Genomic DNA, 22,639 nt, shown 5'->3' with positions numbered 1-22,639 from the left:
CGCTGACAGAGCTCCAGAGTTCCTCTGTAGAGATAGGAGAACCTTCCAGAAGGACAACCATCTCTGCAGCACTCCACCAATCAGGCCTTTATGGTAGAGTGGCCAGACAGAAGCCACACCTCAGTAAAAGGCTCTTAACAGCCTGCTTAGAGTTTGCCAAAAGACTCTCAGACCATGAGAAATAGTGCTCCAACTGTCTGCAATAGGCTGAGAGAGGCTGGACTGAGGGCTTGTAGACCTGTTGGAAGGCAAGTCCTCATCAGACATCACTGGTAACAACGTCGCCTATGGGCACAAACCCACCGTCGCTTTACCAGACAGGACTGACAAAAAGTGCTCTTCACTAACGAGTCACGGATTTGTCTCACCAGCGGTGATGGTTGGATTCGCGTTTATCGTTGAAGGAATGAGCGTTACACCGAGGCCTGTACTCTGGAGCGGTATTAATTTGGAGGTGGAGGGTCCGTAATGTTCTGGGGTGGTGTGTCACAGCATCCTCGGACTGAGCTTATAGTCATTGCAGGCAATCTCAACGCTGTGCGTTACAGGAAAGACATCCTCCTCCCTCATGTGGTACCCTTCCTGCAGGCTCATCCTGACATGACCCTCCAGTATGACAATGTCACCAGCCATACTGCTCATTCTGTGCATGATTTCCTGCAAGACAGGAACGTCAGTGTTCTGCCATGGCTAGCGAGGAGCCCGGATCTCAATCCCATTGAGCATGTCTGGGACCTGTTGGATTGGAGGGTGAGGGCTAGGGCCATTCCCCCCTGAAATGGGAACTTGTAGGTGCCTTGGTGGAAGAGTGGGGTAACATTTCACAGCAAGAACTGGAAAATCTGGTGCAGTCCATGAGAAGGAGAAACTGCAGTACTTAGTACAGCTGGTGGCCACACCAGATACTGACTGTTACTTTTGACCCCCCCCCCCCCCCCCCCCCATTGTTCAGGGACACAGTATTCCATGTTATTCCATGTTCAGTTTAAGTCTCAGTTGTTGAATCTTATATTCATACAAATATTTACACGTTAAGTTTGCTGAAAATAAACGCAGATGATAGTGTGAGGACATTTATTTTCTTGCTGAGTTTACAGTAAGGCAGGTCAGTTGAAGTCACCGGACCAGTACCAGTGCACCTCCAATCTCTCAGCATTAAAGAGAGGATAAAGATAGAGGACCGGGTCAAGACCGGACCATGAGGGAACCACAAGGTGAAGATGGCTGGGGTAGGAGGGAGAAGTATTGCTTGTAAGAGGAAGTGCAAATCAATTCATTAGGGCATTATAACACATTGCTTCACAAGGCTTTATAAAGCCTGATCTGAATCCTCTATGACTATTGTTATAGATGTTGATAAGCAGTTATTACTACCTGTGTGGTGCATTGTAATTCATTATGTATAGTTCATAAGGCATACATGTGCATGAAGAGGATAAGTGTTACTAAACAATATGTGTATGGAAGAAATAGGAGCTTTTGCAACTAGCAAACAGTTGATATGCTCACCAGGACTTTGAGCTGCCATGAGGACTGTGAGAGCTGCCAGTTTCAAACTCAGCCACACTCCTGTCGTAAAGATCAGAACATCACTGTGATGACGATATCATAATTGCAGGTATTAGAAGAAGTTTAATCAATTGCGCCATTAAACACAGGGTGTGATTTTCACTATGTTACACATCCCTAAATGTGACCCTGGTCATTTCATTCAATTCCACCTTCTGTCTCAAAGCTAAAACCAGTAGGTCATACAACCAATGTGTAGGAACCCTTGAACAAATAGACTGTGTTATACTGAACTTTGAACTTTCAGCTGTTGGATAAGTTTTATCTTATAACTGCTATTATTACTGCTATAAAAACATACACAATGGGAGCCATTGTGGAAATATACAGTCGATAGTGAAAGTCTACACACCCCTTGCACAGTGTCGTGTCTTTGGCTATGCTGGATTAAGTAGTAGGACATGCTATTCTATAAAATAATTAGTCCGTAATTAATATTTCCTGATTGAGCTAATCATGTAAATGTAATTAACTAGAGAGTCCGGGACCACAAAATATTATTTATAGAGATGTTATCTTCCGAATAAACTCTTAAAGACCTAGTAATATTTTATATCAATAGCAGTCAATAATAATCGTCACCTTAATTCAGTCTCATCTGAAATGTGTAAATTCTTCATGAACCCTGGCTATCGTAAATACAGTATTTTCTGCATTCTAAATTACCGCCCATTTGGAAAAGGAAAATGCAATACATATTTACTCCGAGCTGCGCTTCGGTAGGTTGGTGGTAGATGGAAGGCCGTGTTGCCAAACCAAGTCCTTTGCCCTTTGAAGAATGTCTCTGGTGGTCAATTGGATACGTTGTAGTAACGTCGTTGTGTGATAGATGGGATACTTTGTCTGTTCCTTCCTGACCCTCGTTTGCAGCTGCTGTTGCTAACTCAACGGCTAGGAGGTATCACTTCTGTAGTGAATAAGAGTTCAAAGTTCATACCATTCGCAACCGAACCTCATGCTGATGTTGGCTTCGTTCTGTAGTTATTATCTGAACCATTCTGACATCGGACCGTTGTCCTCACATCCTCGGAACAGGTTACATTTTCGTCAAGGCTTTATATAGTGGAGCGAGAAGGGTGTGTCTGAAAAGTTGTATAACCCATGACTCTTCACAGGGGCGGGTCACTGATTGAGCAGAGCCCTAACCTTATGAAAACCCAATTCTCACATATTAGAAGCTAAAATCACATTTCATCCCATCGCGAATAATTTCATAATCAAACGTTTAAATTGAACAACAATTCCAGGTGAATCCGATAACTCTGATGTGTAGACTTTCCACTGTAGAGTTTGTCATCTTATCATTGATGAGAATGTCTCAGATGACAACCGAACTGACATCATATTCATTAAGTACTACCGCATATGTTCCATTGTTAGGATTACCAGAATATAGTTCATTTCCCCCCACCTTCTGATGTTCCCAGAATCTCTATGTTAACCAAGGGGTTTGCAAATGTAACATCAGTAGGGTAGAGAGAGGAAAAAGGGTGGAAGAGGTATTTATGACTGTCATAAACCCATCCCCAGGCCTACGTCATGACAAGTCTTCACATTTTTCTGCCTTAAAATTCTACGTACAAAGTGATTGAATTAGATGTTTTCCTACCCATCTACACAACCTACTCCACATTTTTACAGTGAAGAAAAGTTATAGAAAATGTTCCGAATGAATGAAAAATGAAAATGTATTGACACCCAGAGTTAATCCTTGGTGGAAGGACTTTAGGCAGCCATTACAGCTGTGAATCGTTTTGAATAAGAAGTTACTAACCTTGTAAAACTCTTAGGGCAAAATACAGTATATCCATTGTTTTTATCAAAATTGGTCTTTGGGCCAATAACCCTAAAGGTTGCTGGTTCGAATCCTGAGCCGACTAGGTAAAACATCTATCGATATGCCCTTCAGCAAGGTACTTAATTTCTCCTGTAAGTCACTCTGGATAAGAGCATCTACTAAAATATCAAATCTAATTCTCAAGCTCAGTCAATTTGGTTGGGAATTATTGATGACAGCAACATTCAAACTTAGTCTCTTATTGTCAAGCATTAAGTCAGGAATGACAACATCTCCAGTCCCTACCGGTGACAAGCATAGCCATAACATGATGCTGCCACCATTTACTCCACATTACTGGCCTGTATAACACAATGAACAGGAAGCCTGTGTTACAAAATCCACTCCAAAGGCCATGTAAACAGTGAAAACCTGACCCTGGGAAAGTTGTATTTTTAGCAGGACAATTAGACAAAGGTTAATGCCAAAGACAGACCATAGTGACTTAGTGTTCCTCAGTGGTCTAGTCTCTCATTAGGTGCAAAAACTTGCCTAATACGGCCCACTTCTTGGAGGCAGGCCACTCGATTTCGCCTATGTGTTATATTGGCATTGAACATGTCACCCTCCCTAGGAGAGGGGGTGACCTTGATAATTTATAGTTAAAACGAGAGGCTGCCTGGATCTTTAACTTAAAGACCCTTGTTCCCTTAGGTCTCAATGTAGACTGATCTGAAGCCATTCTTGTGATTATTGTGACTTTGCCATTGTAATTGTTTGTAAGCTTGTGTAGTCTAAAATGAATTTATGATCGTATGCTATCCATTTGTTGTTTGTATGCTGTTCTTTGTAGGCCATTTTAATTTTTGAGAATTAACCAATGATATTAGGCCATTCTTGGCCATGATTACAGACACCTGTGCCTTTTGACACTATATAAACAAGTCATCCCGCAGTGTTTGTGATTATACCCTGACTTGGCTGTCGAAACGTTGGTAATTACATTTTTGCATCTGAGCTCCTAGAGTGTGCTTTTATTTTCTAGTCTCAGTCCTGACATAAATTTGCTTAAAAATCCACGTTTAAATATTGCTGTCCATGAATGACTCCCAACCAAATTTACTGAGCTTGAGCAATTTTGACTAAAACAAAGGATATATGCTTCCCTGAGTTGTGCTGAGTATAATTTTATTCTAAATGATTCACTGCTGTGATGGATGTCAATGGTGCTTCCACCAAGTATTCGCCACTGGCGCCCTGTGCTCTTCACAGATGAAAGCTGGTTCACACTGAGCACATGTGACCGACGTGACAGAGTCTGGAGACGCCGTGGAGAACGTTCTGCTGCCTGCAACATCCTCCAGCATGACCGGTTTGGCAGTGGGTCAGTCATGGTGTGGGGTGGCATTTCTTTGTGGGGCCGCACAGCCCTCCATGTGCTCGCCAGAGGTAGCCTGACTGCCATTAGGTACCGAGATGAGATCCTCAAACCCCTTGTGAGACCATATGCTGGTGCGGTTGGCCCTGGGTTCCTCCTAATGCAAGACAATGCTAGACCTCATGTGGCTGGAGTGTGTCAGCAGTTCCTGCAAGAGGAAGGCATTGATGCTATGGACTGGCCCGCCCGTTCCCCAGACCTGAATCCAATTGAGCACATCTGGGACATCATGTCTCGCTCCATCCACCAACGCCACGTTGCACCACAGACTGTCCAGGACTTGGCGGATGCTTTAGTCCAGGTCTGGGAGGAGATCCCTCAGGAGACCATCTGCCACCTCATCAGGAGCATGCCCAGGCGTTGTAGGGAGCTCATACAGGCACGTGGAGGCCACACACACTACTGAGCCTCATTTTGACTTGTTTTAAGGACATTACATCAAAGTTGGATCAGCCTGTAGTGTGGTTTTCCACTTTTAATTTTGAGTGTGACTCCAAATCCAGACCTCCATGGGTTGAATTTGATTTCCATTGATAATTTGTGTGATTTTGTTGTCAGCACATTCAACTATGTAAAGAAAAAAGTATTTCATAAGAATATTTCATTCATTCAGATCTAGAATATGTTATTTTAGTGTTCCCTTTATTTTTTGGAGCAGTGTATTTCAATTGACTAATTTCCTTATATGAACTGTAACTAAGTACAATCTTTAAAATTGTTGCATTTTATATTTTTGCTCAGTACATTCAAATGTTAAACTTTATCAACAGATTTATTTTATTTATTAATTGGGACAACATTTTAACAGAACTGAAGAATGCAAAGTATATTGCTAACTTGTACTAAGAGTAGCTTCACAGTATACATTCATAATCTAGCTACAGATAGAAAAAAGTCAAAGATATTTGGTTGATTATATAAAACTGCAATTTTTAGTCGTAAAAGATTTGTTTGAGTAAGCTTTGGTTCATTCAGCCATTCTTAGGGGGAAAGAATAGGGTTTTTGGGAAAAATGCAAAATAGCATCTGAGGTTAACACAGGCTTAGGGGATGTTATACATTTTGATCTGAGATAATATCCAACAGTTAATAGGAACGTTATGAATGTAGCCTTTTGTGTTTTTTCTAATTACATAAATGCTTTCAAAAAAATCTAAGTGACGTTAGCTGATGACGATTAGCTCCTAAGCCTGTGTTTACCACAGACCCTATTTTCAACATTTATCCCAAAAACATATCAAAACTCCATTCATTTTCCAATTGGGTTTGTTCAACTATCCATGGGGAAAAAAATACACACATTTACAACTGAGAATCACTGAACACAAAATGTGCTCAATGCATGTCTCATTTGACATGAATTTCACCTCCATCTCAGACCCTTTTCACACTATCGTGCTGACCCAACCGACACTGTGCAGCCCCTGATATTTTCCTTTCACATTGTCCTTTCCAGCACAGCCACCGCAACTACACTGGATGCTTAACCAGGCCAGCGCAGTACAGCTCAACTTGACTCAGTGGTGTGAAAGGGGTTTGGGTATGCTTTCAAATTATTCTTATTGTGTATTTGTCACGCTGTCCCGGGCTGAACACAGGAAAGTAGTTGGATGTCTTCACATCAGTAAAAGTGTAAAGAAGTGACTTTGTATCAACATTATAAAAAGACAGAGTGTGTCTGTCACAGTCTAGAAACACTCCCACAATAGTGAGCTCTGCCACAGTTATTGGTGGTTGAGGGTCGGTATTGACTTGGAAACCTTTTTCTTTATCATAAGAAAGAATCCAAAATCCATTCTGTGGAGTTAAAGGAACAGTAGGTCTTCTCTCAACATTTTCTCTGGCCACACCAACATACCATGACAGTTTTTCTGTTGATGAATCCTTTACCTTCACTTCCCAATAGTGTTGTCCTGAACTGAAACTCTCTTTAGAAAACACATGGAGATGCGTTCTAACAGAGGGTTTCTCCGTATCTTTTTCTTTAATGTAACAAGCCCGCTTTCCTTGATTGACTCTAATAGCAGGGTGCGCAGTCTTTTCATCCAGAATGATGTTCTCTGGGGGAACTAGAAAGACAATATTTATTTCATTCACACAATATGATGGGATGGATTGGTAAAGATTTCAGATAATGTGGACCTATAGGTAACTACCAAAATAAAGGAAACACTTGAGTAATTTAAGTTTCTGGTTATCTGTTATGGTGTGGGGTGCTTTTTCCTGGCATGGTTTAGGTCCACTCAACCCCTGAGAGGGCCAGGTAAACGTCAATAACTACTATCCATTCTGAGTGATCACATTCAACCTATTCTGACACATTTTTATCCTGAAGGGAGAGGTCTCTAATAGAATGACACTTCCCCCACAGGACACGAGTGGTCACAATGGTTTGATGATCATGAACACAATGTAAACCATATGCCATGGCCATCTCACTCACCAGATCTCAACTCAATTTAACAATAATGGGTGATTCTGGAGCAGAGCCTGAGACAGCGTTTTCAACCATCAACAAGAGCTCCAGACACTTGTAGAATCTATGCCAATGCGTAATGAAGCTGTCCTGGTAGCTGGTGGAGGCCCAACACCCTATTAAGACACTTTGATGGTTTCCTTTATTTAGGTTGTTACCTGTATAAAGTAATAATCTAATGAACAAACAGATTTCCTGTCCTACTGAGATTTTATTTTACCTTTGAATCCTTTCACCTGGTGCCAATCTGCATTTAAAAAAGTAAATTGTGAGTGTCCAGTATTTCAATTCTTCCAAAAATTATATCAACTATAAATGGTTTAATGCGCTCCAACATGTCAGCAGACTTAGTTTAATGAAAATGCAAACACTGTAAATTATACAATGTAAAGGGTAATACATTTTTTCCCCCCAGTCTTCACTGTGTTGTCTGCCACTAACGGAGCGCATTTAGGTAATATTGAAATTCATCAGGTTACTACTACATTATCAAAGTTATAATATATCATATTCAGTATATAATGAGTGAACATTACATTCAATTATGTTTTTTGTCTCTTGAATGGAAAAGGTGAACGTTATTGTAAAAAGGTGAATGTGGAAAAGGGACAGTCAAATCCTATCGCGATTATGTCAAAGTATACAATTAAAGGGGTTATATATTTGTTCTCCTATTACTTTACCTTTCAGATTAACTTCTTTTCCAGCTGCTCTCTGTTCAGTAGGTGTCTGCACTGTGTTCTCTGCCCCTAACGGAGCACATTTAGGTAATTAAAAAATCCATCAGGTTACCACATTACCAACGTTATATTATATCATATATACAGTATATCATGAGTGAAAATTAATTTCAATTAGGTTTTTGCTTCTGTTGAATGGAAAAGGTGAAAGTTATTGTAAAAAGGTGAATGTGGAACTGGGACAGTCAAATCCTATTGGAATTATGTCAAATTATCATCAAAATAAAAACCTTAAAGGGACATATATTTTTTCTCCTATTACTTCACCTTCCAGATGAACATCATTTCCAGCTGCTCTCTGTTCAGTAGGTGTCAGCAAAGTGTTTTCTGCCCCTAACGGAGCACAATTAGGTAATGTAAAAATGCATCAGGTTACCACATTATCAACGTTATATTTGATAATTTACAGTATTTCATGAGTGAACGTTAATTTCAAATTAGGTTTTTTGCTTCTGTTGAATGGAAAAGGTGAAAGTTATTGGAAAAAGATCAGGTGGAACTGGGACAGTCAAATCCTACTGCGATTATGTCAAATTATCATGAAATTATACAATTAAAAGGGACATATATTTGTTCTCCTATTACTTTACCTTTCAGATGAACATCTTTTCCAGCTGCTCTCTGTTCAGTAGGTGTCTGCACTGTGTTTACTGCCCCTAACGGAGCACATTTAGGTAATATTGAAATTCATTAGGTTACAACATTATTATATATACAGTATATCACGAGTGAACATTACATTCAAATTAGGTTCTTTGTCTCTGTTGAATGGAAAAGGTGAAAGTGGTTGTAAAAAGGTGGATGTGGAACTGGGACAGTCAAATCCAATTGTGATAATGACAAATGATCATCAAATTATACAATTATGAAGGAAATTAATTTCTTATCCTGTTACTTTACCTTCCAAATTGAATTCTTTTCCAGCTGCTCTCTGTTCAGTAGGTGTCAGCACTGTGTTTTCTGCCCCTAACGGAGCACATTTAGGTAATATTGGTATTTGTCAGTTTACTACATTATCAAAGTTATATTATATCATATACAGTATATCATCAGTGAACATTACATCCAATTAGGTTTTTTGCTCCTGTTGAATGGAAAAGGTGAAAGTTATTGGAAAAAGGTGAATGTGGAACTGGGACAGTCAAATCCAATAGTGATAATGACAAATTATCATCAAATTATACAATTATGAAGGAAATTAATTTCTTATCCTGTTACTTTACCTTCCAGATTCAAATCTTTTCCAGCAGCTGCCTGTTCAGTAGGTGTCAGCACTGCGTTTTCTGCCCCTAACCGAGCACATTTAGGTAATGTAACAATTCATCAGTTTATTACATTATCAAAGTTATATTGTATCATATACAGTATATCATGAGTGAACATTAATTTCAATTAGCTTTTTTTCATCTGTTGAATGGAAAAGGTGAAAGCTATTTTAAAAAGGTGAATGTGGAACTGGGACAGTCAAATCCTATTGTGATAATGACAAATTATAATCAAATTATACAACTAAAAGGGACATATATTTGTTCTCCTATTACTTTACCTTCCAGATGAACATCATTTCCAGCTGCTCTCTGTTCAGCAGGTGTCTGCACTGTGTTTACTGCCCCTAACGGAGCACATTTAGGTGATATTGAAATTCATTAGGTTACAACATTATTATATATACAGTATATCACGAGTGAACATTACATTCAAATTAGGTTCTTTGTCTCTGTTGAATGGAAAAGGTGAAAGTGGTTGTAAAAAGGTGGATGTGGAACTGGGACAGTCAAATCCAATTGTGATAATGACAAATGATCATCAAATTATACAATTATAAAGGAAATTATAATTTCTTATCCCGTTACTTTACCTTCCAAATTGAATTCTTTTCCAGCTGCCCTCTGTTCAGTAGGTGTCAGGACTGTGTTTTCTGCCCCTAACGGAGCACATTTAGGTAATATTGGTATTCATCAGTTACTACATTATCAAAGTTATGTTATATCATATACAGCAGGGGTGTCAAAGTCAAATGGACGGAGGGCCAAATAAAAAAATCAGCTACAAGACGAGGGCCGGACTGTTCGAATGTTAATTGAAAATTTTTTAAATGACGCATATAGTCTAGTGAACCTAATTGAACCTACTGAAAACCTAACAAATATATTACAATATGATCAGATAAATAAAGCAATATTTTCTTATGGCTCTGTCAGTAATCTTTAATTTTCAACAGACACAAAAGACAAATTTCCTTTATATAAATATCCCCATAACATGAACATTAAATGAAAGAAACCGGTATTCAAGGCACCATCAGTAGACTATATTTTCTATTTTAGCAAAAGTGGGCTAAATTTACTTCAAAGAAAAAACAATAATAGCAATTTTCTATCATCCACTCAACTGAAATATTTTTAAAATATAATTGGATTGAAATACAAAAAAATAAAGTGCAAAAATCTATTAATCAAAAACAACACTTTGTTTAAGGAGAAGTAACATGCAGTGAAAACAAATATTAAATTTTAACTTTTAAACTTGAACTGAGTAAAAACTCTAAATATGTGATTGCACAGTAATGTTCACTTGTTTGAGGTTGAGGGTGATACTTGGTGGTGTCCCATCTTTTCCACAAGTTCATCAATGTTCGGGGTAAGGCTCTGAGCTGAAGAAATCCTCAGAATTGAGTGGAGGTGTTCAGCAGTAAGTCGACTTCTGTGTGATGTTTTGTTCAGGTTCATCAAAGAAAACAGTTGTTCACACAGGTATGTGCTGCCAAACATAGACAACGTTTGAGCAGCCTGGATGCGCAGCTGGGGCATTGTGCCGGGGAGGAAACGGGCAAACTCCGCAGCACCCACTGCCGCATATTTTTCCCTCAGTGCATCATTGCATTGGAGGTCAATCAACTCCATTTGGAGGTTTGGTGGTGAGCTTTCCACGTCAACAGCAAATGGGTTACCGAGCAGTTCCAACCTGCTTTTTTGTGCTTCAAAGTCAGCAAATCGGCGTCGAAAGTCAGTGGTAAGCATACCTATTTTATCAGCCAACTGTGTGCTCGGGAACGCACTGGTAGAGAGCTTCTCTTTCATGGTCTGGCAGCTGGGAAAGTGGCTCAAATTTTCTTTCCGCATCTGCGTCTCCCACAGAGTCAGTTTGGTTTTAAATGCCTTCACTGTACTGTACATATCAGAGATGACACGATCCCGACCCTGCAGCTGCAAGTTTATTGCATTCAGATGACTCGTAATGTCACACAGAAAAGCCATTTCACACAGAAACATTTCGTCTCGGAGTTGTGTTGTGTCTTTCCCTTTGCTGTCCAAGAATAGACAAATCTCCTCACGAAGCTCGAAACATCTTTGAAGCACCTTTCCCTGGCTTAGCCATCGCACCTCTGTGTGATAAGGCAAATCACCATGCTCCGTTTCTAACTCCGTCAGAAATGCCTTGAACTGGCGGTGATTCAAACCTTTGGCTCTGATAAAGTTAACTGTGCGCGTGATGATGCTCATTACATGCTCCATTTTCAAGGCTTTACCGCACAACGCTTCCTGGTGTATGATACAATGATAAGCTGTCAGCTCACCTGTCGCGTTTTCCTCTTGCATCTTTTCCCGTATCTTCGCCACCAGTCCGCTCCTGTGTCCACACATCGCAGGTGCTCCGTCGGTTGTCAAACCCACGAGTTTTTCCCAAGGCAGCTCCATCTCATTTACACATCTTGACACCTCTTCATACAAATCATGCCCCGTAGTTGTGCCATGCATAGGACGTAAAGCCAAAAACTCCTCTGTCACGCTTAGGCTGGAGTCCACTCCGCGGATGAAAATTGACAACTGGGCAATGTCAGAAATGTCGGTGCTCTCATCCACAGCCAAGGAATATGCAATAAAATCTTTTCCCTTTTTCACAAGCTGCTCTTTTAGATTGATGGACAACTGGTCTACTCTCTCGGCAATGGTGTTTCTGCTCAGACTCACATTTAAAAAGAGTTGCCTTTTTTCTGGGCAAACTTCGTCACAAACTTTAATCATGCAGTTTTTGATGAAATCCCCCTCCGTAAATGGCCGGGCTGATTTAGCGATCTCTTCTGCCAAAATAAAACTGGCCTTGACAGCAGCCTGGCCTTGTGATTTGGCTTTTTTGAACAGAGCCTGTCGAGATTTGAGGCCTCATTTTAATTCCTCTGCCTTTTGTAGCCTTTGTTCCATGTCCATATTCTTGTTTTTGTCCGCGTGTTTCGTTTCATAATGTCGTCTCAGATTATACTCTTTCAGTACCGCCACACTTTCTCCACACAGAAGACACACAGGTTTTCCAGCTACCTTCGTGAACATATACTCCGACTCCCACCTTGTTTGAAACCCCCGGTTCTCAGTATCCACCTTCCGTTTTGCCATTTTTGATGGGTATCTGAAAGTTAATTTTACTGTGATGCTGACGACTGCTGTGCCAATAAATATTGAAATGAAGCAGCCTACTGCTCGGTGCGTCACCTTTGCATTGTGGGAAATGTAGTATTGGTGCGTGTAAAAGATCTGCGGGCTGCCGGCTTGCTGCGGGCCGGTTCTAATAATAAATCAAGATCATCCCAGGGGCCGTAAAAAACCTTCTTGCGGGCCGGATGTGGCCCGCGGGCCTTGACTCTGACATATGTGATATACAGTATATCATCAGTGAACATTACATTCAATTAGGTTTCTTGCTTCTGTTGAATGGAAAAGGTGAAAGTTATTGGAAAAAGGTGAATGTGGAACTGGGACAGTCAAATCCTATTGTGATAATGACAAATTATAATCAAATTATACAACTAAAAGGGACATATATCTGTTCTCCTATTACTTTACCTTCCAGATTAACATCATTTCCAGATGGTCTCTGTTCAGTAGGTGTCTGCACTGTGTTTACTGCCCCTAACGGAGCACATTTAGGTAATATTGGTATTCGTCAGTTTACTACATTATCAAAGTTATGTAATATCATATACAGTATATTATAAGTGAACATTACCTTCAATTAGGTGTTCTGTCTCTGTTGAATGGAAAAGGTGAAAGTTATTGTAAAAAGGTGAATTGTGGAACAGGGAGAGTCAATCCCTATTGAGATATGTGCATATTATGCTTGGTGTCAATGGAATGTTTCCTCAAAACTAAGTTATTAGCATGTACTAGCATTTCACCGTGAGACCCGAATAAAACAGTTACCTGCCGGCCCATGTCCTAGCTCAGTTTGATTTGAAATATAGAGACACAATCATGTCAACATGAAATCCGTCAGGGTTTATGTTGTCATAACTCATCTCACACTTAGTTTATTTATCACACAGATCAGATGAGATACTGTTTCTGCACTTTTGGCATGACACATTTTAGAGGGTAAAGAAATGTTTTTCCCTATTACTTAATACCTTCCAGATTAATTTCAACACCAGCTGCTATCTCTTCTGTATTTGGTATCTGTTCTTTGCTTTCTGCCCCTACCAGAGCGCATTTAGGTAATTATCCTGCAATTTACTAATCATAAATATTTAATTCATACAAAACTAGGCTACTAATGATTATCAAAGTTATACAATTCTATCATCATGATAGTGAACAACCCGCAATAGTTTTATTTTTCTCTATTGAATGGAAAAGGTCAAAGTTACTGTAAAAAGGTCAATTGTGGAACAAGTAGAGTCAAATCCTATTGAGATATGTGCATATCAGGCTTCGTTTCAATGGAAAGGTTTTCTCAAAAATAAGTTAGTTACATGTATCTTATCAAAGCCTTCACCCAGAGATCAAAATGAAACAATTACCTGCCGGCCTCTGTCCCAGCTCAGTTTGATCTGAAATAGAGACACATTTGTCAAAATATTGTCAAAATTATGTCATAACTCATAACTTCATTCTTAGTTTATTTATCAGATGAAATACACTACCTGAACGGTTTCTGGACTTTTGGGATGAAGACCACATGGACCCTAAAAGATTAAACAAATATTATTGTTTCAATATTGACTTTTTTTTATTATTGTTTCAATAATGACTTTTGTCAAAATCATTTCTCTATAGGGTCATTATTACTGATATAACTTGCTCTTATAATTAAATCACAAACACTAATATGACTGAATTCCAGATACCTCTTCGTTTGCACAGGATGACAGAGCACAGAGCACAGATGATGACCAGAGACAGGATCAGAGTCACAATGAAGGCCTCTTTGTAGACTCCTGCACATATAACATGGATCAAATGCCTCTAAAGCTCTCAAGACAGAACATCATCACAGTGAAATTAAGTGAAACACCTCTTCAACATGTTCATCCTCCTCTAAACTAGTGTCTGTGGGATGGGGAGAGAGGGATCTGATCGTTGGTAGGATGTTTGTGTAGGAGACTAACTCACCAGGTACAGCTGTATGTGGCAGAATTCTGCCCTCTCTCTTCGCCTCCTCAGACAGAGAGACTGTACAGGCGAGCCAATCGGAGTATGAGGAAGCATACAGCAGCCAACTACTGACACTCACCAAGCCATGGGGATCTGATACAGAAAGATAGGGAGGGGAAATCAAAATATTCACATTGACTTTGTTGGGTTCTAAATATCAAGAGTAAGAAAATGACGGACTCTATGAAAGCTCCAACCAAGTTGATTCAGCCCAAAGGATCGAACATCTGAACAGACAAAAACATATTTCCACCAGTGGTAATATACTGTATACACCCCAATTTAGGTGGAGTCTCCTGCTTCTCTCTAAACATTACATGTTTATTGCTAGGCAGGAAGTTAAGGGATACGGGCAATAAACTGTTCCTTCTCCCTTATTGTGACCTGAACTGACCTCAACCCCCTTCCTCAGTAATGCACAGCTCACCATTATCAGTCCCTGCCAACATATGATCATCTGTCCCTGTACTCAGTACATTCCAAGCTTAACATCATCTACCATTTTGGGGTGACAGATAGCCTAGTGGTTAGAGCGTTGGGCCAGTAACCGAAAGGTTGCTTGATCAAATCCCTGAGCTGACAAGGTAAAAATCTGTCGTTCTGAACAAGGCAGTTAACCCACTGTTCCTAGGCCGTCATTGTAAATAAGAATAGGTTCTTAAACTCTGGGATAGGGTATGCATGTAATTAGTAGCATTGGATATAAAACACTTTGATGTTTCTAAAACTGTTAAAATAATGTCTGTGAGTATAACGGAATTAATATAGCAGGTGAAAAGCCAATATTTTTATATTTTTAGCTCCCAGGCTCTTCCAATGCAAACCTATTGCTCATATGTATTTCCGTCTCGAAGAGTGCATTACCTATGGCTTCCACTAGATGTCAACAGTCTTTATGCAAGACTTCAGGCTTGTTTTTTTGAAAAAAGAACAAGAAATTGTAGTTTCTCTGAAGAGAGCTACAAAAAAAAGTAGTGTTTTGGCGAGCGTGAATGAGGGCGCGCTTTTCGTTATTTTCCTTTCCAACTTAACATACTACTTTCCGTATGAATTATAATTTATTTAGATATGAGAGTATCTGAGGATTAATTAGAAACGTTGTTTGACTGGTTTCGACAAAGTTTACCGGTAGCTTTTGGGATTCCTTTGTCTGCATGTTGAACGAGTGGATTACTGAAATCAATGGCGCCAACTAAACAGACCTTTTAGGATAAAATGAAGGACTTTAACAAAATGACCATTCATTGTGTAGCTGGGACCCTTGGGATTGCAAACAGAGGAAGATCTTCAAAAGTAAGTGATTTATTTTATCGCTATTTGTGATTTTGTGACGCCTGTGCTGGTTGACAAATATGTTCCTGTGGGGTGCTATCAGCAGACAATCACACGCTATGCTTTCGCTGTAAAGCCTATTATGAATCGGAAAACAACGTTTGATTAACAAGATTCTAAGCTTTTGAATGATGTAAGACACTTGTATTTTCATGAATGTTTAATATTACAACTTTTATTCGAATTGAGCGCCCTCCAATTTCACCAGATGTTGTCGACTGGTGTCCCGCTTTTTACATTTTTTTAAACGTTTATTTTGGGGTGGTAGGTAGCCTAGTGGTTAGTTTGTTGGGCCAGTAACCGAAAGGTTGCTACATCCCCGAGCTGACAAGGTAAAAATCTGTATTCTGTCCCTGAACAAGGCAGTTAATCCACTGTTCCTAGCCAGTCATCGTAAATAAGACTTTGCTCTTAACTGACTTACCTAGTAAAATGTAAAAAATACATTCCTCCTACAGATAACCATTAACTTCTGGTGTAGACCCAAGACTGCGGCACCCCACATTTCTCTTACTTCCGGCGCCGACAGAGATGGCCGCCTCGCTTCGCGTTCCTAGGAAACTATACAGTTTTTTGTTTTTTTACGTGTTATTTCTTACATTAGTACCCCAGGTCGTCTTAGGTTTCATTACATACAGTCGAGAAGAACTACTGAATATAAGATCAGCGTCAACTCACCATCAGTACGACCAAGAATATGTTTTTCGCGACGCAGATCCTGTGTTCTGCCTTACAAACAGGACAACGGAGCGGATCCCATGCAGCGACCCAAAAAAACGACTCCGAAAAAGAGGGAAACGAGGCGGTCTTCTGGTCAGACTCCGGAGACGGGCACACCGTGCACCATTCCCTAGCATTCTTCTTGCCAATGTCCAGTCTCTTGACAACAAGGTTGATGAAATCTGAGCAAGGGTAGCATTCCAGAGGGACATCAGAGACTGTAACGTTCTTTGCTTCACGGAAACGTGGCTTACTGGAGAGACGCTATCCGAGGCGGTGCAGCCAACAGGTTTCTCCACGCATCGCGCAGACAGAAACAAACATCTTTCTGGTAAGAAGAGGGGCGGGGGCGTATGCCTTATGACTAACGTGACATGGTGTGATAAAAGAAACATACAGGAACTCAAATCCTTCTGTTCACCTGACTTAGAATTCCTCACAATCAAATGTAGACCGCATTATCTACCAAGAGAATTCTCTTCGATTATAATCACAGCCGTATATATCCCCCCCCAAGCAGACACATCGTTGGCTCTGAATGAACTTTATTTGACTCTTTGCAAACTGGAAACCATTTATCCGGAGGCTGCATTCATTGTAGCTGGGGATTTTAACAAGGCTAATCTGAAAACAAGACTCCCTAAATTTTATCAGCATATCGATTGCACAACCAGGGGTGGAAAGACCTTGGATCATTGTTACTCTAACTTCCGCGACGCATATAAGGCCCTGCCCCGCCCCCCTTTCGGAAAAGCTGACCACGACTCCATTTTGTTGATCCCTGCCTACAGACAGAAACTAAAACAAGAGGCTCCCACGCTGAGGTCTGTCCAACGCTGGTCCGACCAAGCTGACTCCACACTCCAAGACTGCTTCCATCACGTGGACTGGGACATGTTTCGTATTGCGTCAGACAACAACATTGACAAATACGCTGATTCGGTGTGCGAGTTCATTAGAACGTGCGTTGAAGATGTCGTTCCCATAGCAACGATTAAAACATTCCCTAACCAGAAACCGTGGATTGATGGCAGCATTCGCGTGAAACTGAAAGCGCGAACCACTGCTTTTAATCAGGGCAAGGTGTCTGGTAACATGACCGAATACAAACAGTGCAGCTATTCCCTCCGCAAGGCTATCAAACAAGCTAAGCGTCAGTACAGAGACAAAGTAGAATCTCAATTCAACGGCTCAGACACAAGAGGCATGTGGCAGGGTCTACAGTCAATCACGGACTACAGGAAGAAATCCAGCCCAGTCACGGACCAGCATGTCCTGCTCCCAGGCAGACTAAATAACTTTTTTGCCCGCTTTGAGGACAATACAGTGCCACTGACACGGCCTGCAACGAAAACTTGCGGTCTCTCCTTCACTGCAGCCGAGGTGAGTAAGACATTTAAACGTGTTAACCCTCGCAAGGCTGCAGGCCCAGACGGCATCCCCAGCCGCGCCCTCAGAGCATGCGCAGACCAGCTGGCCGGTGTGTTTACGGACATATTCAATCAATCCCTATACCAGTCTGCTGTTCCCACATGCTTCAAGAGGGCCACCATTGTTCCTGTTCCCAAGAAAGCTAACTGAGCTAAACGACTACCGCCCCGTAGCACTCATTTCCATCATCATGAAGTGCTTTGAGAGACTAGTCAAGGACCATATCACCTCCACCCTACCTGACACCCTAGACCCACTCCAATTTGCTTACCGCCCAAATAGGTCCACAGAAGATGCAATCTCAACCACACTGCACACTGCCCTAACCCATCTGGACAAGAGGAATACCTATGTGAGAATGCTGTTCATCGACTACAGCTCAGCATTTAACACCATAGTACCCTCCAAACTCGTCATCAAGCTCGAGACCCTGGGTCTCGACCCCGCCCTGTGCAACTGGGTACCCGACTTCCTGACGGGCCACCCCCAGGTGGTGAGGGTAGGTAACAACATCTCCACCCCGCTGATCCTCAACACTGGGGCCCCAAAGGGGGTGCGTTCTGAGCCCTCTCCTGTACTCCCTGTTCACCCACGACTGCGTGGCCACGCACGCCTCCAACTCAATCATCAAGTTTGCGGACGACACAACAGTGGTAGGCTTGATTACCAACAACGACGAGACGGCCTACAGGGAGGAGGTGAGGGCCCTCGGAGTGTGGTGTCAGGAAAATAACCTCACACTCAACGTCAACAAAACTAAGGAGATGATTGTGGACTTCAGGAAACAGCAGAGGGAACACCCCCCTATCCACATCGATGGAACAGTAGTGGAGAGGGTAGCAAGTTTTAAGTTCCTCGGCATACACATCACAGACAAACTGAATTGGTCCACTCACACAGACAGCATTGTGAAGAAGGCGCAGCAGCGCCTCTTCAACCTCAGGAGGCTGAAGAAATTTGGCTTGTCACCAAAAGCACTCACAAACTTCTACAGATGCACAATCGAGAGCATCCTGGCGGGCTGTATCACCGGCAACTGCTCCGCCCTCAACCGTAAGGCTCTCCAGAGGGTAGTGAGGTCTGCACAACGCATCACCGGGGGCAAACTACCTGCCCTCCAGGACACCTACACCACCCGATGTCACAGGAAGGCCATAAAGATCATCAAGGACATCAACCACCCGAGCCACTGCCTGTTCACCCCGCTATCATCCAGAAGGCGAGGTCAGTACAGGTGCATCAAAGCTGGGACCGAGAGACTGAAAAACAGCTTCTATCTCAAGGCCATCAGACTGTTAAACAGCCACCACTAACATTGAGTGGCTGCTGCCAACACACTGACACTGACTCAACTCCAGCCACTTTAATAACGGGAATTGATGGGAAATGATGTAAATATATCACTAGCCACTTTAAACAATGCTACCTTATATAATGTTACTTACCCTACATTATTCATCTCATATGCATACGTATATACTGTACTCTATATCATCGACTGTATCCTTATGTAATACATGTATCACTAGCCACTTTAACTATGCCACTTTGTTTACATACTCATTTCATATGTATATACTGTACTCGATACCATCTACTGTATCTTGCCTATGCTGCTCTGTACCATCACTCATTCATATATCCTTATGTACATATTCTTTATCCCCTCACACTGTGTACAAGACAGTAGTTTTGGAATTGTTAGTTAGATTACTTGTTGGTTATTACTGCATTGTCGGAACTAGAAGCACAAGCATTTCGCTACACTCGCATTAACATCTGCTAACCATGTGTATGTGACAAATAACATTTGATTTGATTTAGCATGATTATTAATATTCAAAGTTCAGAAATCCGAACCCATCAATTTACACAAAGTAGTGTAACTGAAAGTACACCACAACCCAGGTTAGATTTTTAACCCAAACCACAGGTACTAGAACATTTGTGTCAGCAGAGCAGAGACAGTGTGAGGAAGTATCCAAATGTAATCACCAGAAGTGTTGAGCACTTCTTGTTCATTTCTGATCTCTGTCCCCTCTTTGTTTCTCCAGGTGAGTTTAGGTTGTGGTGACCATCCCTCTGATGAACAGGTAACGTTCATCTGACCTCCTCCTCCTCTTGCTTCAGCAACAGAGAGAACTGGTTCACTACCTGTTACTAATGGACAGATGAAAGGGGATAAGCCACAACTATTAGGACACAGATTGAATGACAGAATAAATTGGAAGAATGCCAGATATGTATTTTACAATGTATTGTTAGATGGTTCCTCGCAAGGTAGTCTATGGGCCAGGAGAAACTGTATTCTATGGTTTGGTTTTCTTTTAAACAACCATTTCAAACTCCAGCTATATTTAGCCACTGCTAGCTCAAATGCAATGGGAGTGATAGGGGCATCAAGGCATTTTTCTAAAAGTCATGGCCAAACAACTCAAATCACTTAAAGGATGGTTTGCCCATTATTTTACATTACATGGATGCCCCTATGACTTCCATACATATTTTCTGGGGGTTATATAAGGCTAAAGTAGTGGCTGTACCCCTAATGCAATTGTAAACTGAGAGGTGGCAAATGTAACTGCCATTTTGTTTTTACTCTGTGGTACCAAAGACTACTAGGCCTCTATTCAGAAGTATATCAGAGTAGGAGTGCTGATCTAGGATCAGGTGCTTTGGGGGTGACACCACAATACACAGTTTCACCATCAATTTGAGCGATAACCCTTACCATTCACTGTGAGGAAGACACTGGCCTTTTCATACCACTGTTCACTGCTGACTTGGCACACATACTCCCCCCTGTCTTCCAGTGTGACCCTCTCCAGTGTCAGGGAAACATTCCCTCTCTCCATCCCCCCAGTTAGAGACACCCTGCCCCTGTACTGAGGGTCCATCGGGGCCTCCTGGATCTTGTGATCTTTGTACAACAAGGCAGGACTGTGGGAGTTACTGGAACGGTACCAGCGCACCTCCATTGGCTCCACATTGAAGATAGGTGAGAGTTCACAGAGTAGAGAGACAGAGGAGCCAGACAGGGTTGAAGTTGGACCATCAGGGACAGTTAAGGTGAATGTCTCCTGGGCTGGAGAAGGAGAGACACGGGGGGGGGGGGAGGGTGACTTATTTGTGCCAGACTCCCACGGACAGTTTCCTGGACACAGATTCAGCTTGGCCTAACCTGGATCTCCATTAAAATGACTTTAATCCCAGACTAAGATTAATCTGTGTCCCGGAAACCATTTATTTGAGTTACTGATGAAATTAACAGTGTAAACATTCTCACCAGGTTGAGCAGCTCTGATGGGAACTGTGAGAGTAGCCAGTATCAGCACCCTCAGACACAACCCTGTATAAAATATAAAGGACATCAAAATGACATTATCACGATTTAGGTGTGCGGTAGCCTGAGAGAGAGAAACATTGTAGGTACATACAAAGTATCAAAATACTTTACCAATAAAGTTTAAAAAATTGTCATAATGATTATGCCCATGTTGACTCCAATGCTTCCCACAGTTGTGTCAAGTTAGCTGTATGTCCTTCGGGTGGTGGACCATTCTTCATACATACAGGAAACGGTTGAGCGTGAAAAAAACAGCAGCGTTGCAGTTCTTGACACACTTAAACCGGTGCGCCTGGCACCGACTACCATACCCCGTTCAAAGGCACCTAAAATATTTTGTGTTGCCCATTCACCCTCTGAATGGCACACATACACAATCCATGTCTCAAGGTGTAAAAATCCATCTAATTTACTTCATCTATACTGACATCAATAAAATATCATAACTTTCACCTGGATTCACTTGGTCAGTCAATCATGAAAAGAGCAGATGTTCCTAATGTTTTGTACACTCATGGTCAAATCAGATCCCGCCTTTTGTCTCAGAAGTGAAGCTATTGGGTTCATTAGCAACCAGGTGAAGGTGAATGATCAGATGGAGCCTGTGAGGCTGAACTTTGGACTTTCAGACATTGGTTTTTATATTTTTACTACTGCTACAGTATATTGGTTAAATAGCCACACTAGCACTAGCAGCCATTTTAGGAAAGTACACGCACAGTAGTCATTTTAACGAAGTTGAATGTAATAATACAGAATCGATTCCTAATAGTAATTACTAGAAATAATACACAGAGAATAAATCGAACAAATTGTCCTATCACTTGTGAAAGGAAAACAACAAATGCAACAAATCCAAGGGGCATTTATGTTACATAAATAACATTTCTTAATAGACAAAAGCAAGTGAAGAGTTGTGAGAAGGGGGAATAGAAGAAGCATAACTTTTTTCAATTAAGAGGTAACTGATAACCTTTCATTTAAATGTTAACTAATCTTTTACTAGAGAAGTCATAGAAAATGGATTTGTACCTAAGTGCATGGTGCCTCGATTTCCAACGGTCGTAAACATCAAATGTATCCTCACTTTAGGGATCCTCCGATGATCCTATAGATTCATGACCATCCAACATACATCCCGTGCATTTAAATTCTACCGTAAAATGAGAAAGCAAATAGAATAGTTAGTCAACACGAAAGTCATTTTTCTTGCCCACTCCCTATATATTTCATTGTGCTTTCACTTTCCCGTTTCTTGCAGTAACATGGGTTAATGGTTGACAAAAGGTGACTTTGACACTACGCATCTCAGAAGATTGCTATACCATATTGATGTGATTCCGGAAATGTTAAACCCTTATCCAGGTGTTGTGAGATCTGATAAT

General features: G+C 41.2%; 1 protein-coding gene across 6 annotated transcripts; it reads right to left on the bottom strand.

Annotated features, from left to right (window-relative positions):
* Positions 1–5,543: 5,543 nt before the first annotated feature.
* On the bottom strand, positions 5,544–22,550 carry LOC110534364 (butyrophilin subfamily 3 member A1). 6 transcript variants are annotated; one of them, XM_036933464.1, is made up of 19 exons: positions 22,287–22,550; positions 21,195–21,257; positions 20,640–20,993; positions 19,904–20,068; positions 14,384–14,518; positions 14,119–14,208; positions 13,915–13,956; positions 13,792–13,821; positions 13,002–13,022; positions 12,839–12,904; positions 9,859–9,924; positions 9,547–9,612; positions 9,224–9,289; positions 8,901–8,966; positions 8,591–8,656; positions 8,268–8,333; positions 7,944–8,009; positions 7,481–7,507; positions 5,544–6,853 (listed from the first exon to the last, which is right to left on the bottom strand). In XM_036933464.1, exons 1-19 carry the CDS (start codon positions 22,324–22,326, stop codon positions 6,333–6,335), a joined length of 2,016 nt encoding a protein of 671 aa, XP_036789359.1. In that variant the 5' UTR covers positions 22,327–22,550; the 3' UTR covers positions 5,544–6,332. The 6 variants fall into 6 exon arrangements, with proteins under 6 accessions (XP_036789359.1, XP_036789362.1, XP_036789360.1 ...); XM_036933467.1 differs by lacking the exon at positions 7,944–8,009; XM_036933465.1 differs by lacking the exon at positions 9,224–9,289 and having other exon boundaries at positions 22,287–22,549.
* Positions 22,551–22,639: the final 89 nt, after the last annotated feature.

The sequence above is a fragment of the Oncorhynchus mykiss genome, chromosome 10, assembly GCF_013265735.2.
Source record: "Oncorhynchus mykiss isolate Arlee chromosome 10, USDA_OmykA_1.1, whole genome shotgun sequence".
Classification (NCBI taxonomy): domain Eukaryota; kingdom Metazoa; phylum Chordata; class Actinopteri; order Salmoniformes; family Salmonidae; genus Oncorhynchus; species Oncorhynchus mykiss.
This window is presented reverse-complemented; position numbering and strand designations above follow the sequence as displayed.

Excerpts from the sequence above, each read along its gene's own strand:
- LOC110534364 (XM_036933464.1), bottom strand. The coding sequence starts at position 22,326 with ATGTTTACGACCGTTGGAAATCGAGGCACCATGCACTTAG. Across the intron at positions 13,023-13,791 it reads GCTGGGACAGAGGCCGGCAG|AGACAGAACACCTAATTGAA; the intron begins GTAATTGTTTCA and ends TCCATTCAACAG. Across the intron at positions 9,925-12,838 it reads AAATGATGTTAATCTGGAAG|GGGCAGAAAACACAGTCCTG; the intron begins GTAAAGTAATAG and ends GTGCTCCGTTAG.